Genomic DNA, 15873 nt, shown 5'->3' on the forward strand with positions numbered 1-15873 from the left:
GCACTGATGAGGCGGAGTCGGTGTGCAGTGCGGACGGGCTAACGCTGCTGCAGGAGCAGGCGATGGGATGCCGGGTGGGGCCAGGCAAACCAGACGACGGACTAGAAACGGGAGCCTCGTGACCTGGCTTTCACTTGGGCTCCTTTTTCGTCTGGGGGGAAACTAAGTTTTCTTCAAATCTGCACTTGATGTTATCTCTTCAAATGCTTTAAATAAAACGTAAGTCTGCACCCTTTCCCACTCTCTTATTATACTGTATTGTTTACAAAATCTCAAGAACGTATAAATAAACAAAAACAAATCTCAAGTCTCACCAAGAGAGCTGGCTCATGTGCCAATCTTTTTAGACCGAAAACAGGCAGCCTCATCCAACAGAAAAACCTGATGTGACTTTTTAAAAGCGACACCTGCGGCCGTACCCCAGCTCCACGAAAGAAGCCTTCAGGCTGTCCAGGGGCGCGTGGGACAGCGAGAGCAGGGTCATGACGTCTTCCAAGAACCCGACCAGCAGTTTGCGGTCTTCTTCCTGCAGAGGGACGAGACAGGCCATGAGTTTCCAAGCGATCAGGCAGAACTTAAACTGTAACTTCTTACCCATCATTAGAAAACGTTATCAAATAAGGGAAAACATCTTAGTTGGAAGCATTTTAATTAAAGGTGCTTATTAAGCACAATGGATAGGACAAAGACTGTCTTATCTGAATTCATAGCTTTAGACCTGTACTGTCCGATATGGTAGCCCTATGCCACATGTGATTATTTGTATTTACATTTAAATTAAAAATTAACTAGAACAGGAGATTCCGTTCTCCGGTTGCAGGAGACTATTCATTCAAGTGCTTAATGGCCACACGTGGCTGGCAGCCCCCTTCTGGACGGGTTAGACGATTTCCATCACTGCAGGAGGTTCCATCAGACAGTCCAGGTTCAGAATATAAAACGGTATAGCTTCTAAGTTCCATTTTACCAATTTTACTTCTCATTCATTTTAGCTCTAAATACTTAAATACAAAGTACTAAAACGTTATCCCCCTAATAGTGGAAAATTGATGTGTAAGAAATTATACTGTAACAGGTTAGTGGTAAAAACTGCATGCTTGCTGAAATACAGACAACTGTGTTCTTAAAAGAAATAGTTGATTTCTTTTGATTGAAAAATAATCTGTATTTTTCAGACTTACTTTAACGAACCATTATTTTCATAATGAGAAAACTGTCCTTTTTTTACATAGCTATCTTTACATGTTATTAAGAAATATGCTTTAAAAAGGCAAGTCTGCTAAATTAAAGTTAAATAACTTTGTAAAAGAATAAATAACCCTGTACATTAAATTAACCTGTATCTAAAAGGAAAGGGATCTGACATTCTATCAGAAAATATAGAAGAAATTAGAGTCAAGACTCTTGTCATTAGGCGCATATTAGGTCAACAATAAAAGCCTCCATGAGCAAGGTTAGATGACCCTACTGTGTTTTCTGCACAGACAAACTGAGAATGAGGTAGTGATAAAGAACTGACCAAGAGGAAAGATCAGCATGAATAAAGACGGCCACAGTAGTTTTAGATGGGGGTGTCAAACTCTTGTTCACCAGGGTCCACATCGGCCTCACGGTTGCCTTCAAAGGGCCAATGTAACTTTAGGACTGTGTAAACGTAACTACTCCTTAGCTAGGGGCAAGCAGCTCGATGCCGCTGCCGGGTAGAAACAAGGTGCCGGGCCAATAAAACAAGGTGGAGGGCCGGATTCGGTCTGCGGGCCTTGCGTGTGCCGCCTGTGGTTTAGATCCTGCTGGTCTCCTCAGTGAGAAGCTTAGACACTGACAATCAGTATCAGAGCAGCAATGACACGGTGACCCCACCCGTTTCAGCTGCCTACGAGGTCAGGCAAAGAGTGTGTATAAATGTGTTAAACAAAGTAAAAATCTAGAAAAACTTAACTGTGAAATATGAGCTGTAAAATACACTTCTAAATGGGCATGGATGTTTTTTAAACTTGAAATTTACTACAATCCTTTTTATTATTTTTGAAGTCTCAAGACAAGAAATACTGCTTATGTATTTGATTCAAAGTAGTCACTGTTGACCAAAGGAAATAGACAGTGATCTACCCTAACAGAAAATGTTTGGTAAGAAACATACTGACTGTTGCTGGAATGTGTTTCCTAAAACAAGTAACACTGGCCATCTACGACAGCTACCTCAATTCACATGTTTCAATAAACTAAAAAGTCATCTTTGGATAGCTGGACTTTATACAGTGACCAAAAGACAAATCCTTCATTCATTTGACAAATCTATACCGAGGGCCTGCTATGAGGCAAACCTTGTACCTGGTACTTTGTTATGCTTTACAACACTGCATGTGGTCCAAGTTGGCAAACTTGCAGGGCGAAGCAAGAGAGAACGCTGAGCCACGCGTGCTGTTACGATGCACCGGAACGGCTGCCGCAGCCAAGGGAAAGGGAAACGGTGTGCATACTACTGCGCCTGGCACGTGCCACCGCTTAGTCCCCACGAATTCAACAATCGGGACCACGTTATGAGGTCACCCTAGAAACTAGCGTGGGAACGTGTACAAGAATACTGTGCTCCTTTAACAGAGCTGGAGCTCCTGTTGCCAGGTATTGTGTGACACTTCAGAACTCTATTTTAATATTATGTGATGGTTCAGATCTGTTTTGGAAGAAGAGTGCAATAATATGTGAATTGCTATACTTTGACTTCAAAGGGTAAAAGAAACGTTATTGAAAAATGGGGGGAAATTCAGGAAAAAGGGTCTTCCTTTTTGACTCTCACATTCTAATTTCCAAAATAGCTTTTATCATGAGTCAGTATTTCCACCTTACTGGTGGGACTTGCCTCAGAATGAAGATGACTAATATGCCTTAGTACGTGTCATACATTATTTACCTAATGTTACAGGGAGAGCGGTAGTCTGTTACTTTGGGGACCCCCAGTGAGTCACACCTCCTCATCCACGTCCTTGTTTGTTTAGCTCTCTCCTGGCTAAACCCTGGCCCGGCCTGTGACCTGCTTCGATTGATATAACAGTAGTGGTGATGTGCCAATCCTAGGCCTAAGCCTTAGCCTAGCAGATTCTGCTTCTGCACTCTTGGGTGTTCTGAGCCACCACGTCATGCCTGGCCCTGCTGTTCCAGAGGCTCAGGGAAGAGAGAGAGACCCTAAGATCACATGGAGCCTGATGAGCCATCCTGCCAGCCACCAGCTGAAGGCGGCAACACGAGTGACCACCAGAAAGACCACCGGAAGAGACACCTAGCCGAGCAAAGCCCAGGAACAAATAAATGGGTTATAACAAGCCATTGTGTTTTGGGATAATTTATCATGCACTAACAATGAAGAAAAATAAAGTATGATTAAAAAGTACTTTGCTGCCCTGGCTGGCATAGCTCAGTGGATTGAGCACGGGCTGCGAACCAAAGTGTCGCAGGTTCAATTCCCAGTCAGGGTACATGCCTGGGTTGCAGGCCATGGCCCCCAGCAACCGCACATTGATGTTCTCTCTCTCTCTCTCCCTCTCTAAAAAATTAATAAAATCTTAAAAAAAAGTACTTTGCTAAAAATGACGGAAGTATTCTACAGCATTTTGCGTTTGCTTCACCTAACACACGTCCTTTCCTTGTTGTTTATGAAAAAATTCATCATGAAACCCAAAGAAACTGCTAAATAAGTGCAATCTACCACTTCTAACAAAGTATCAAGAAGTACACCATCTCTAAATTTATTTGTTCAATGGAGATTTTACTCAGAAATTTATTATTCAAATATACTCTCCACTATAAATACTTGATAGAATAAAATGACTAAATATGCCCTGACTGATGTGGCTCAGTGGGATTGGGGGCAGGCCTATGAACCAAAGGGTCGCTGTTTGATTCCCAGTCAGGGCACATGCCTGGGTTGTGGGCCAGGTCCCCCAAAGAGGGGCACACAAGAGGCAACCACACACTGATGCTTCTCTTCCTCTCTTTCTGCCTCCTTCCCCTCTCTCTAAAATAAATGAATCGTTAAAAAGAAAGGCATAGAAAAAGAAATAAATAAATTTTGTTTTCTTTATGGGTAACACTTTCATTTATACACATGATAAAAGACATGATAATATTAGGTATCTTTCTAAACAGAAAGCACCTTTACTTTTTCTAGTCAAGGATTTTCCCCTTACCTGAATGTAACACGTAAGGACTTCCTGTTGCATAAATGGGGACGGTGGCTTTAGTGAGGACCCCATTTCCTGCTGAGAATCTAAAATTATTAAAATAATTTTAAAAATTCAAGTATATTTTAATGCAAAGCAAAAAGTCACAATGCAAGTTAAATTGAAATTATAACTGGTGACAAGGCTTATGAATACATATAATTATTACTTTGAAATAACTTTGATTATACACCATGTCTCCTAGTTACAAATTATAACAATACTTTTTACACAAAAGCTGTGAGCAATAAACATTTTTGATAGATGGGAAAAAACTTTAAAAACCGCACTGAGATGCTGTACTCCTATTTCCATAATCAGAAATCAGAGCTTCCCTTATGAGCCCCCCAAGTGCCCATATAAGCAGGTCTTCCTAAATGTTTATGCTTTCTATCGGTACATTCAATACAATGTAAAGGTGGTGCCTAGGCATAAATCATTATCCAGAGGCCCCTCCTGCATCCTCTCCAGGGATTTTCGCCAGGCCACGTAAAGCAGGGGGGAGGGGAAAGCATCCAACCCCGGATGAATGCCTCGTGGCTCCTGGAAGTCAGATGCCTAGTGCATTGTCCTGCAGGTGACTTCAGGAGAAAGGCTCCGAGGGATGATGCGACAGTTCCTCCTGCTTGTGCAGCACCAGCAGCTCTAGCTTACGGACCGTTCGGCACGGTTTTCAAATGCTTTATATTTTCTTTTATGTGCTAAAAAATATTTTCATTACTCTATTTCCTCTTTTCCTATGGTTTTCAATTCTCTTCAGAAAGAAACTGATTGGAAAAGGTGTATTGCCTAACTGCCCTGAAGGAATTTTAGCAGGAAAAAGAAAGTTCCAATTTCATCTCAATTAGTATTCCAGGTTTGTATACTCTCCTGGTAAGGTGATTTTTTCTCTTGAGGGACTACTGGTGTTACCTGAGGTGTGAATATGGTAGTTATGAGGTAAATCTGAGGCTAGGAACATGAACTTTGGTTGAATTCAGTTATGGACTATGTTTACAGAGGTTAGTAATCACTTCCTATCTGAATAGCTGAACATTCATAGCTAACTAATAATTATAAAAAATTGTCAGTTTCTAAATATGTAAATATTCTTTATTATAACTTATCATCAGAATTAATAATTAACTAAAAGAAACACCAACTAGTATGCATTCCAAGTTAACCCTTTATGAAACTATTAAATATAAACTTGGGGAAGCGTTTGTCAAAAAGAATATCTCATCAATGTTTCAAGTATAAAAGAAAAGGACTTATTGACTTTGTAACTACAGCTGAGAGAGCTGAAGATATAGAGTTTTCCAAATCACTCATATCAAATCAATAATGTAGTACTAAGATAAGAATGATCTATCAGGGATTTTCAATCAGTGTACCATGAGAATTTTTAAAAACATGGCAAAACTTGACAATTAGAGTCAGGGGCACCAACCTCTTTTTCTTTAGACTGTCAAAATAAAAAAATGACAACAAACAATAGTCTGGTATGAATGAACTGAAATTACACCATATTTTGCCGTGTACAATGCATACTTTTTTGCCCGAAATAAGGATGCGCATCATGCATGGGTAGTACCAATTCCACATCTCTATGTATGTTTTCAATTCTTTTATTTATGCTTAAGCATTGAAAGTGTAATTCTAGAAAGCAAATATGATATCAATATGCAAAAAAAATACCCTGGAATACAATAATAGGTATTGTTTCTAAATATAAATTAATAACTAATTTAAAAATTAAAACAAAAGATTTTTTTCCCTGAAAGTTTGGGCCAAAAACGTGTTATACATAGCAAAATACGGTACATAATTCTTTTTGTCAGATCAGTGAAATATGTACTTTTTGGTGTAGCATGGAATTTTAGTAATTAGTTTATATGTGCCATGAGATTAAAAAGGTTGAAAATCACTGATCTGTACATTAAAAAAAAAAGAGGGTGGATGCTATACACCTTTCCCTCATAACTTCCCACAGTTTATCCCGAAAAACTAGAAAAATACACAGGGACACTAGATGCACAAATGAACAAACTCTTAGGCCCATGGGGCTGTAACCAGGCTCCCTCAAACAGGGGGGCGAGGAGCCCAGCTGCCCGGTCAAGCCCGCGGTTTCTCCAAAAACCGCAGGTTGGCCTCGCCGGCCCCTCACGAGAAGGCCACCAGATGCGACACGTTGTACAGGCAGGCGCTCTGCAGTGTCAATGTCCTTTTCAACCGTCCTTGTTAGTTAATTTGTACAGTTTGCGTGTAATGAAAATAGTGCTTTTCATGAATAAAGAGATTCAATGGCTTTTAAAAGTAATAAACTTACCAATGTTCTCTTCAGATAATCTTAAAATCTCCTGGAACTGAGGTTTTACCTAAGCAACCCAAAGAGAGATCCAAAAAGTCTCAGGTTCGTGGACCAACTGATGAGTAAATAAATAAAATGCTTACTGCTACTACATATATTTATTTATTTAGCTTTAGACCATTGATTCAAGTGTTTAGAAACGTGATAGTTCCAAAGTGGCTTAGGATAAAAGAGAATTCAAGTGACTAAAAATAATACTTTAAGAGATAAAATATTTTAAAAATCAATTCAGGTCACCAAGTATTTTCTGAAGAGCCTTTGGTTTCCTTCACTAAATTAATTTCCAAGATGATTTTAAAGGCTTGAAATCATTACCTCCTAAAACCGAACCTGATGACAGAAAAGGTTATTTAGGTAAATATTATATGATCAAAATTATTGAAAAAGAAAACATTTGCTGTATTTAAAAGAAATGAAAAAGAAATGGTATTCATTCAGAGTATGCAATAACATATTCATTATGTGATATCCATATGTTTAGATTAGTTTTTTTAATTCCTTAAAGTTTAAAAGTGTCAAATACTGAATTGCACTCAAATATTTGAAGTTGGAGCTAATGCTGGTTTCAATATTTTATTATGAATGTCATCACAGACCCCAGTTTTCGGGCCACTGAAGTCAACCACTTATTGGTGAGTGCTAGAGGGAACGCCTACTTAGTTTAGTTAAGAAAAAAAAAAGTAGCTACTTTGGAGATGCCAAACAATTTCTGCCACTACGGATAACAGTAAAACCAAATTATATTTGTTTAATGATGAGATGTCAGTGAAAAGTGTAAAGTGTTCTCGTTTCTGCTGCAGTAACATCAAGGTCTGGCTGTCCCCTCCTCTGGGCAGGCCGTGCATGTTAATCTACACATTCAAGTTAAGCTGCGGTGAACATCACTGTTTACAGATGCAGAGTCATTCTTAAAGAACGGTTAAGACAGAAGCAATTTCTTCATTTCACACATGAAAAGACAAAGCCCAGATAAACGATACTGTGTAGGTCACAGACAAAGCAGAGCTGTAACCCATTTTCTGAACTTTGCCTAGTCCACTACACCGAACTGTTTTGCTCCGAGTGTTTCAGCTACAGATTTAACAGGAAGGAGCTGCACAAAATTCTTAGCTTTTAACTGTCTTGATTAACATTTGATTACAGCAACGACACATTTTTACATTTTTATTAGGTCTCTAAAGAACTGGCTTAACGATATGCCACGGAGACAGACGAAGGAACAGGATTAAGTAAGAAACTGAGTCCTAAGGACACTGAAGTTTTAATACCCAAAACTACAACATAGCCGGGCCAGCACAGGGGGCGCACGGCACTTTCAGCGGGGACTGAAACGTGCAGCATTCGTCTCAAGCGTCCGCGCCAGGCTGGGAGCTGGGGTCCGCGAAGCACGTCTACACAGGCGGCTTTGGTTCTCCCGTCCCCCGCGGTTTGACTGCCATGTACTGAGCAAACCACCGCTCCCCGGTTTGTGTGGACGGGGTTGGGGTGTTAGTACCGGCAGTGCCTTCGAGGCCTGCAGCTGACTTCCCTGGCTGACACTTTCTATCCTGAAACAGCGAGTGGGTCTTATATCCAAGTCTGGACACAAAGTAAACTGAGGCTACATCATCCTCTGAAAGTCAGGTATGAAGATAAAGATATTACCGACCACAGTTTTCATTCTCTATCCCCATTTTCTGAGACATTAAAAGGTAATCAGAGTAAAGGAAAGGCTCATGCAGCACTTACTTACTGTTACAGCGCTGATTAACACGTTATATTTTTATGGATCTTGCATACCAGAAAACATGGAATACAAGTACCTACTTACCTTAGTGTTTGTGAAAATTTTGCCAAAGGTTCGGCAAAGGCGCCAGAAAAATCTGGAGAATTCATGGACACAAGCACTTGAAGTGACATTGATTTTGCCGACTACTTCTATAAGCTGTGGCAGCCTGAATGTGAAAGGAATGAAAAACAGGCAGGGCACATACAGATTATTCCTTCCTTGCCAACTGCTGGAACAATGCAACCCTAACAATATCTACCGTTTTGCTTCTCACAGACAGTAAAATTATAAAGCAAAGGAGCTGTCTGAGCCCCTATGAAAAGATCTCAAGTTTACACTCTACTCTCTGAACTTCTTAATATAAATTGTAACTGTGTGCCATAAAATATATGGAACTTTAATGGTAGGACTCTGAGCATGGAGTTTGTGAGACTGAAAATGATGGATTTTTACGCTTCACACAAGATCTGGGCTGATACACAGCCTCCCTTTCAGCCTCAGAGCGAGAGGTGGGGATGAGGATGCGGGCCCATCGTCACCGTTAATCAACCAGGCGGCACACGGATTCTCCTCCATACAGCCGCACCGCCTCCGTCAACAAACCACTGCATGTCCTGTGGTGCCGCCCTCCGCTCCTAAGCAAGCTGACCAGAGGTGTGCCGAGTTAGGTTCGGTTCTATTTTTTTCTATTTTGTTGTATTTTCTCCCTCGGGGCCAGGCTAAATAGAGTGAGCTATCTTCCCTCAACTGAACCAGATAATGACGGAGGCAGGAACTTACAATTGATTGACAACCCACAGTAAACTCTCCCAGCCGGTGGTCCCCTCGTGTTCCAGCTGGTACTCATAAAGCTGCAGGAGCACTGCCAGTTGCTCACGACTTCCAATAATAGTAGACACATCTTGAAGGGGTGACATAGGCCGGGGGAACCTCGTCACTATGAATGATAAAGACAAAAATCTGTCATGCAGAAATGGCAGTTTGGAAAGTTATCTGTTTTGTCAAAAGGAAAACAAAGTTTGTCTCCTAACATTTTATTTAGCTTATTATACACTTTCAATATAACACTGAGATAAATTAACCAAATCATTTTCAGAAAAAAAAATAAATAAATTTTTGTACCATTTAACAATTTCAAAAATTTCCCCGCCTGGTAGGGCTCAGGGGTTGAGTGCCAGCTTGTGAATTAAAGGGTCACCAGTTCGATCCCCAGTCTAGGACACATGCCTGGTTGCAGGCCAGGTCCCCGTAGGGCAGGAGACACATGTAGGGCAATGTGTAAGGCAAACACATTGTTGTTTCTCTCTCTTTCTCCCTCCCTTCCCCTCTCTTTAAAAATAAATGAAATCTTTTTTAAAAAATCATAAATTAAAAAAATGAAAAATAAAAATTTCAAAAATTAAGATTTATGAGACTAAATTTAGTTATAAATGAATGCTATAATGAACTAGTTTGCCAACAAGAGCAAAATTTTATTTAGTTTAGATGAAAATTGGCCCAGAGATAAGATCTTAGCTAAATATGGACTTAAATCTGGTTTTGAAAAGTAGATACACCTGTAATTCCACCAGACTGTTTATGTCAATGAAAGAGTAAATATGTTAAAATGTTTCTTTTGGGGAGTAATAGATTAATAGGCTAAGAGCAGGGAAAAAAACTGTTTAATACCAAAGAATAATGATGTAAAATACAATAAAGCTTGAGCTGAACAGATCTAAGTATTTAATCTCTAATACTAAATGCTTTATTTAAAAAAAATTTCGCACTTGATAAACATTAAGGTAATATAAAGTACTGAAACCAGTAACCAGTAAGATTAAGACATAATTACTATGAATATCATAGAACTAAGGCCCTGACCAGGTAGCTCAGTTGGTGAGACCATCATCCTAACATGCCAAGGTTGCAGGTTCAATCCGTGGTCAGGGAACATCCAAGAATCAACCAACAAATGTATAAATAAATGGAACAACAAATCTAAGGTCTCTCTCTCTCTCTCTCCCCCTCCTCTCTCTCTAAAATCAATATTTTAAAAAATATTATAACTAGAGTCTCATGTGTATACTTTTAAAATTATTTCTTAAACTATGTAAATAAAACGTCACTGTACATCAGTGTATTTTGAAGTTCACACTTATGATCCCATAGATCACTGTCTGACCCAGGTGACTAAGGACACATTCCTTGGGCGGCGGGTAGGTGGTTGTTGTTTTTGGTGTTTTTTGTTGTTTGTTTTGTAGCGAACAGTGCATGCCAACAGCTCCTTGCCTGCTGGTCTGAAACCCCTGATGGCCCCAGCTACTCCTGCATAGAGACTAACACCCTAAAAACACAAATAAAGATGTAGCATTTGCCCCCTCTCTCTTTTAAAAAGATTTTATTTATTTATTTTTAGAGAGGGGGGAAGGGAAGGAGAAAGAGGGAGAGAAACATCAGTGTGTGGTTGCCTCTCACGTGCCCCCTACTGGGGACCTGGCCCGCAACCCAGGTATGTGCTGTGACTGGGAATCGGACCAGTAACCCTTTGGTTCACAGGCTGGCACTCAATCCACTGAGCTATACCAGCCAGGCACTGCATTTTCTCAAAACATATTAATGGTTAATGACAACTAAAAATTAAGAAAACATGAAATATACAAAATTTTAAAATGCTCCAAGACAGTATTAAGATGTTATGGTTTTCCTATGCTGTGCAAAGGTCTAAACAATACATTGAGAACAGACAAAGGTTATCCCTTGCTAGCTGAACTTGCCCATCTGCTATCGTAAGACAAAGAAATAAATCTGAGTACCCTGGTATTCCTCAGGATCTGAGGCTTCTGCTTTAATCCTCACTACCTCGCCCCAGGAATCACTCAGATTTGGGTGGTGTGGAACATCTGTACTTCATATTTCTATATCATGTCAAAGCAGGTCTGGCATAATTCCAAACTATTGGTCACAATCTGCTACACTGTGGTAAAATGAATCCTGTCCCTTCAAAGACAGCGACAAATTATTGAAAAATAATGGAATGGCTAAAAGTAAAATAGGTGTGCCGAGACCTAGTGCAGGAAGAAAGAAAAAGAGGAAATGAGAAGGACAGGAAAGCCCCTAAGCAGATGAAGTGGCCTCGTGCGTGGGGGCAGGACCGGAGGGGCCAGCTGAGAGTGCTCACTGCACACGTACCGTGACGTGGGCATGTTCCTTCTCCTCAACAATGTCCCTTCCTAACACGCAAGCCTACCCCACCCATACTCAATTTCCTACGTAAAACTGACATTCAAACAGCACACACCACTGTTGGCTGGGTTTTGTGCATACTGGACACAATGCTTCCTATCCCTAACAGTACAGGTATCCCACAGTTGTTTTTTTTTAAATATGAAAGCGGCAATTCTACAAAAATTAAGTGTCTGTTGATGTTCCCAATGTTGTAATTCCTTTGTGACTCCGAAGGCAGTAGGAGGCATGGGTAACTTCACAAATGTGAAAAAGCTGCACAGCAGCCTCATACACAGTGACAGCTTGTCATGGCCATTTACCCTGGTGCTAGGGTCAGTGGGTTACCAAGTGCCGTGGGTCAAACATCGCTTACTGATTAGCCAGACACCTACTGATTAGCCGGACACTGCCATAAGAAAATAGTGGCTTTTGCTATCAATTTCACATATTTCTGAAAATAAGTCCTATTCTTTCTTTGGGGAGAAAAAAAGAAAATTCTGCCACATACGCTTATATTCTTTTCAAGGACATAGTAAAACATGCACCTTCCCCTAAAGAAGATGAAACAGCTGGGGAAGGAAAAAGATAAAGAAAGGAAATGAAAAGCTTCATAAACTGGACCAGTAACTATCAAGCAGATCTTTTTATTGCTTCAGCTCTATTAATGAGAGAAAACACTTCTGCCACTGAAAAAAGGTTGCAAAAAAAATTATAGGTTAAGAATGGAAAGTATAAAACTATAAAATAATACCACGATAATAATGGATAAAAAGATGAAGGCATACAATTTATGTCAGGTCCACGGCCACAAAGTTCCACATATGCATGATACATTTTAGTAATCACGCTGTCATGGAGAGTGGTTTTAAGAATTCTGATCGAAAGCCACTCTCTGGGGAGCTGAGCCGCTCGTGCCCTGCGCCGGCCCGCCCCCGTTGCAGGTCAGTACCTTCTATCTGTGGCGCTTCATGCAGCTTGGCTTTGCTGGAGAAAGGTGCGTTCTGCAGCACCAACGCAAAGAGGGGTGGGGTCAGAGACTGCAAGGCAGAAAGGTACATGTGGAGCTTATGTTCGTCCAGCCCATGTTCTCCTTCCTGAAACATAAGGAGGCGGAAGCTCGTTTTAGTCTTTGGAAATGCGGTGTTTATAATGCTCTTCCTCTCTGTGGCACACAGTGAAACACCTGAGGGTCTGCGTGTTAGGCTCGGCGTAACACCTAGCGGGGATGCCCGACTCTTGATCTCGCTCAGCACGTGAAAACGTGCAGAAGCAGTAAGGTACTAGAGTCTTTCACATGGAGAGCGTCAGGGCGACCATCGATCACTCCCACTGAAATGTTTGGAACTTCTCCCGAGTAGGGATAAAGAAAACGTGAGCCACAGGAATCATTTCAAACGCTCGCTGGCCGCACCAGCCACAGGGCTTGCTGCTTCCCCTCCCCTGCGTCCCACATGGCCCTACACAGAGTTGGCGACATCTCTAGTTGACAGCCAGAAAGCACTTGAAGACAACGGAACGCAGAGATAAAATGGAGAAGAAATTGCAAAGGGAAACAAAAGAAAGAGATAAGAGAAAGAAAAAAAGGGTGAGGAGGTTCAGTATCATATTTAACCAAATGTTTAAGTAAAATTAGAACTATTAGAGATGAAAGCATTTACTGCTATTCAAATCCATGGAGATGCCATTCCTATATTATAAAATAACAACTCTGTCAGATAGATGAGTCATTTACTACCAAGTTCCAAATTAATGTCTTCACTGAAAAGCCACTGTCTATGATGAAAACTGCAGGTATGTTTAGGAGCAATGTGGAATTAGCCACGTTATGAAACGGAACAAGAAAACCCAGGTATGGATAACTCTTAGCAAACTTTTTTTAAAAAGTACTTCAAAAAGTTCCCTGGGATTCATAAAAAGGAGTATTTTACTCTAGTCGTCTATTTATAGTTTTTCTTTAATACTCGTTTAGAAATCTATAGAAAAAAAAACAGTTGGATTTTAATATGTGCACATATCCACCGGCAGAGCTGTTACAATGCTTTACTTAAGAGCCTTACACAGCCTTTCAGGTTTGGGTGCAGAAAGAGCAAGAGCTTGGAGTCAGAGGCGGAAAGCAGGTCCCGGTTCCGCCAGCTGACAGCTGCGGGACCCCAAGATGCTGAAACACTAGTTTCCACATGAAACGATACACTGCGTATATCAAGTACTACCTCAGTAGCATACAAAAGGCATTGGTGAAATGTTGGTTTTTCTCTAGACTCAAATAAACTTTTAGCACAAAAATTACATCAAGAAGTTCCGACTGTTTCTTCAACTTGTCAATGTTTTCACTTGGGAAGAATGAAAAGTTCACTTCAAAAAAGGGAGGAAATGTAAATAAGAAAGCTTCTGAGACTCGTATTGTGATTATCTCTGCATTGCGGGATTGCGGCCGACACTTCGTCTGAAATAAACTTAAGTCTTCGTTTGCGGAGGATGCCCGAGGAGCAGCCCACAGAGGCGCCGTGTCAGCGGGCAGGCGCAGACCCACGACCTTCCCCCTCCAGCCCCGGCAGGGCGGGGCTTCCCCAAGCCTCCCTGGGCTCCAGCCCGGCGGGGTCCTTTTCGGTAATGTGCTAGGACGCTCCGCTAAGCAAGTGGTGCTTCCTGTCTTGGCTCCCCGTACTCTGTTCAGATGCCCTGGAGCACACGTTAAATTTCTCTAAGCTATGTAAACAGAGGAAGCATTTACCCTGAGAAGTTTTTCGATCTTGTTCAGCAACGTGGGGATAAGATGAGACTGTAAATTCCCAAGTTCTGTGGTCCAGGCGGCATAAGCTGGTAGAAATACTTGATGTGTTGCGCTAACCACTCTTTCCGAGGGATCGCCCAAGGCTGACAGCAACAGTTCAAAACCCTGCCGACACAGCACAATGACAAAAACAAACAAAAAAAACAAAACATCAGGCAAAATGTAAATTTTTAAGAGAATACGCTTTAAAAATGCAGTAAAAAACAATACATACACAATTGCGGCACCTTCAGAAAACAATTTAAGAAAGCAAGCCATCTATAATCCTGCCCTTCCTGTTTTCTCCAAAGAAAAGGTCACGCAGAAACTGGGGAGGAAACAGGGAGAAAGGGGGGCAAACATGCAGGCCTGCCGCCAGCTTCCTGTGCGAGTGAGTCACGGTGCCCTCGCTTCTGAATTGCAGAATTGAAACCAGGCGGCCAACTCCAGCTGGTTTAGCTGACCCAACCGCCATCCCTGCGAGAGGGGGCAGGCTATCTGAATCAGATCTGGAACACCACCTGGAATTTTAGCATGAAGTGAAGCTTTCTCTACGAGAGAGGGCAGGCTATGTGAATCAGATCTGGAACATCATCTGGAATTTTAGCATGAAGTGAAGCTTTCTCTACGAGAGAGTGCAGACTATCTGAATCAGATTTGGAGTATCACCTGGAATTTTAACATGAGGTGAATGGGGTGCCTTCTGAAAAACACACCTGTTGGTATTTGTCTGGGTCGTCGATGTACCCCATAATGATGCCGAGGCTTTTGATCACAGCTTCCCGTACCAAGTCTGCCTTATCTTCCATCAACATCTGTTGCAACATTGAAAGAACCAAGGAGCTACGGATTTCTTTCTGAAAATAAGAGAAGTTTTTTGCTGTTTATTTACACCACCAGCAGAAAAATACAGAAAACGTGACAGACATCCACGTATTCAAAATGCAGATTAAATACACATTACCATTTCCCTATGTTTGCCTCACGTCCTCATTTTCCAAAGACAGGACATTACAAGTACAGCTGAAGCATCCTACCGCTCTGTCCCGCCCTCTCCCGCCTGCTTCCAGCCTCCCCTCTAGAGGCAATGACCTCTATGCCGCATTCGGAGTTCATCACCTCCCAGCACGTTTACATCTTGGCTGAGTATGCTCGAACCGCACAGGCACAGGGGCAGGCGCTCTGGCCGGTCACCCGAGCCAACACTCTGCTGCCGTTAAGTGCACAGTGACTCTCTGCCCGCCGCCTGTCTGCTAGAGGCGCTCAGAGGTGGAACAACAGGGGGCTACAAAGGGCACTCTGTGCGACCGAAGCATTTGCCTCGAGTAAGAGTGTGGACACATTATCAAATCCTACTGTTTCTATTTGTTGAAAGAACTGAAAAAAAAATTCAGTAAGGATGGTAAAATATGAGAGTAAACTTGGAAAGTACTTTAACAAGAACGGCACTGGCATTTTCAGATGCTACTATTTAATATGATGTCACCCACTGTTGTGTCTTAATTTCACACAAGTTTTTCCATGGTAAAGAATGTGAATGGCTGAGCCTAGCTGATGGCTGAAG

The 15873-nt window shown here is 41.5% G+C and overlaps 1 protein-coding gene across 1 annotated transcript in view; it reads right to left on the reverse strand.

The window, feature by feature from the left end:
• Window positions 1–15873, reverse strand: part of RELCH (RAB11 binding and LisH domain, coiled-coil and HEAT repeat containing) — an 88902-nt gene that overhangs the window by 21581 nt on the left and 51448 nt on the right. The window contains 8 exon segments of the mRNA XM_036010169.1: window positions 420–526; window positions 4185–4264; window positions 6526–6574; window positions 8378–8501; window positions 9116–9272; window positions 12489–12633; window positions 14271–14435; window positions 15026–15166. Of these exon segments, the coding sequence (XP_035866062.1) occupies window positions 420–526; window positions 4185–4264; window positions 6526–6574; window positions 8378–8501; window positions 9116–9272; window positions 12489–12633; window positions 14271–14435; window positions 15026–15166 (968 nt within the window).

This window comes from Phyllostomus discolor, chromosome 9, assembly GCF_004126475.2.
Source record: "Phyllostomus discolor isolate MPI-MPIP mPhyDis1 chromosome 9, mPhyDis1.pri.v3, whole genome shotgun sequence".
Classification (NCBI taxonomy): domain Eukaryota; kingdom Metazoa; phylum Chordata; class Mammalia; order Chiroptera; family Phyllostomidae; genus Phyllostomus; species Phyllostomus discolor.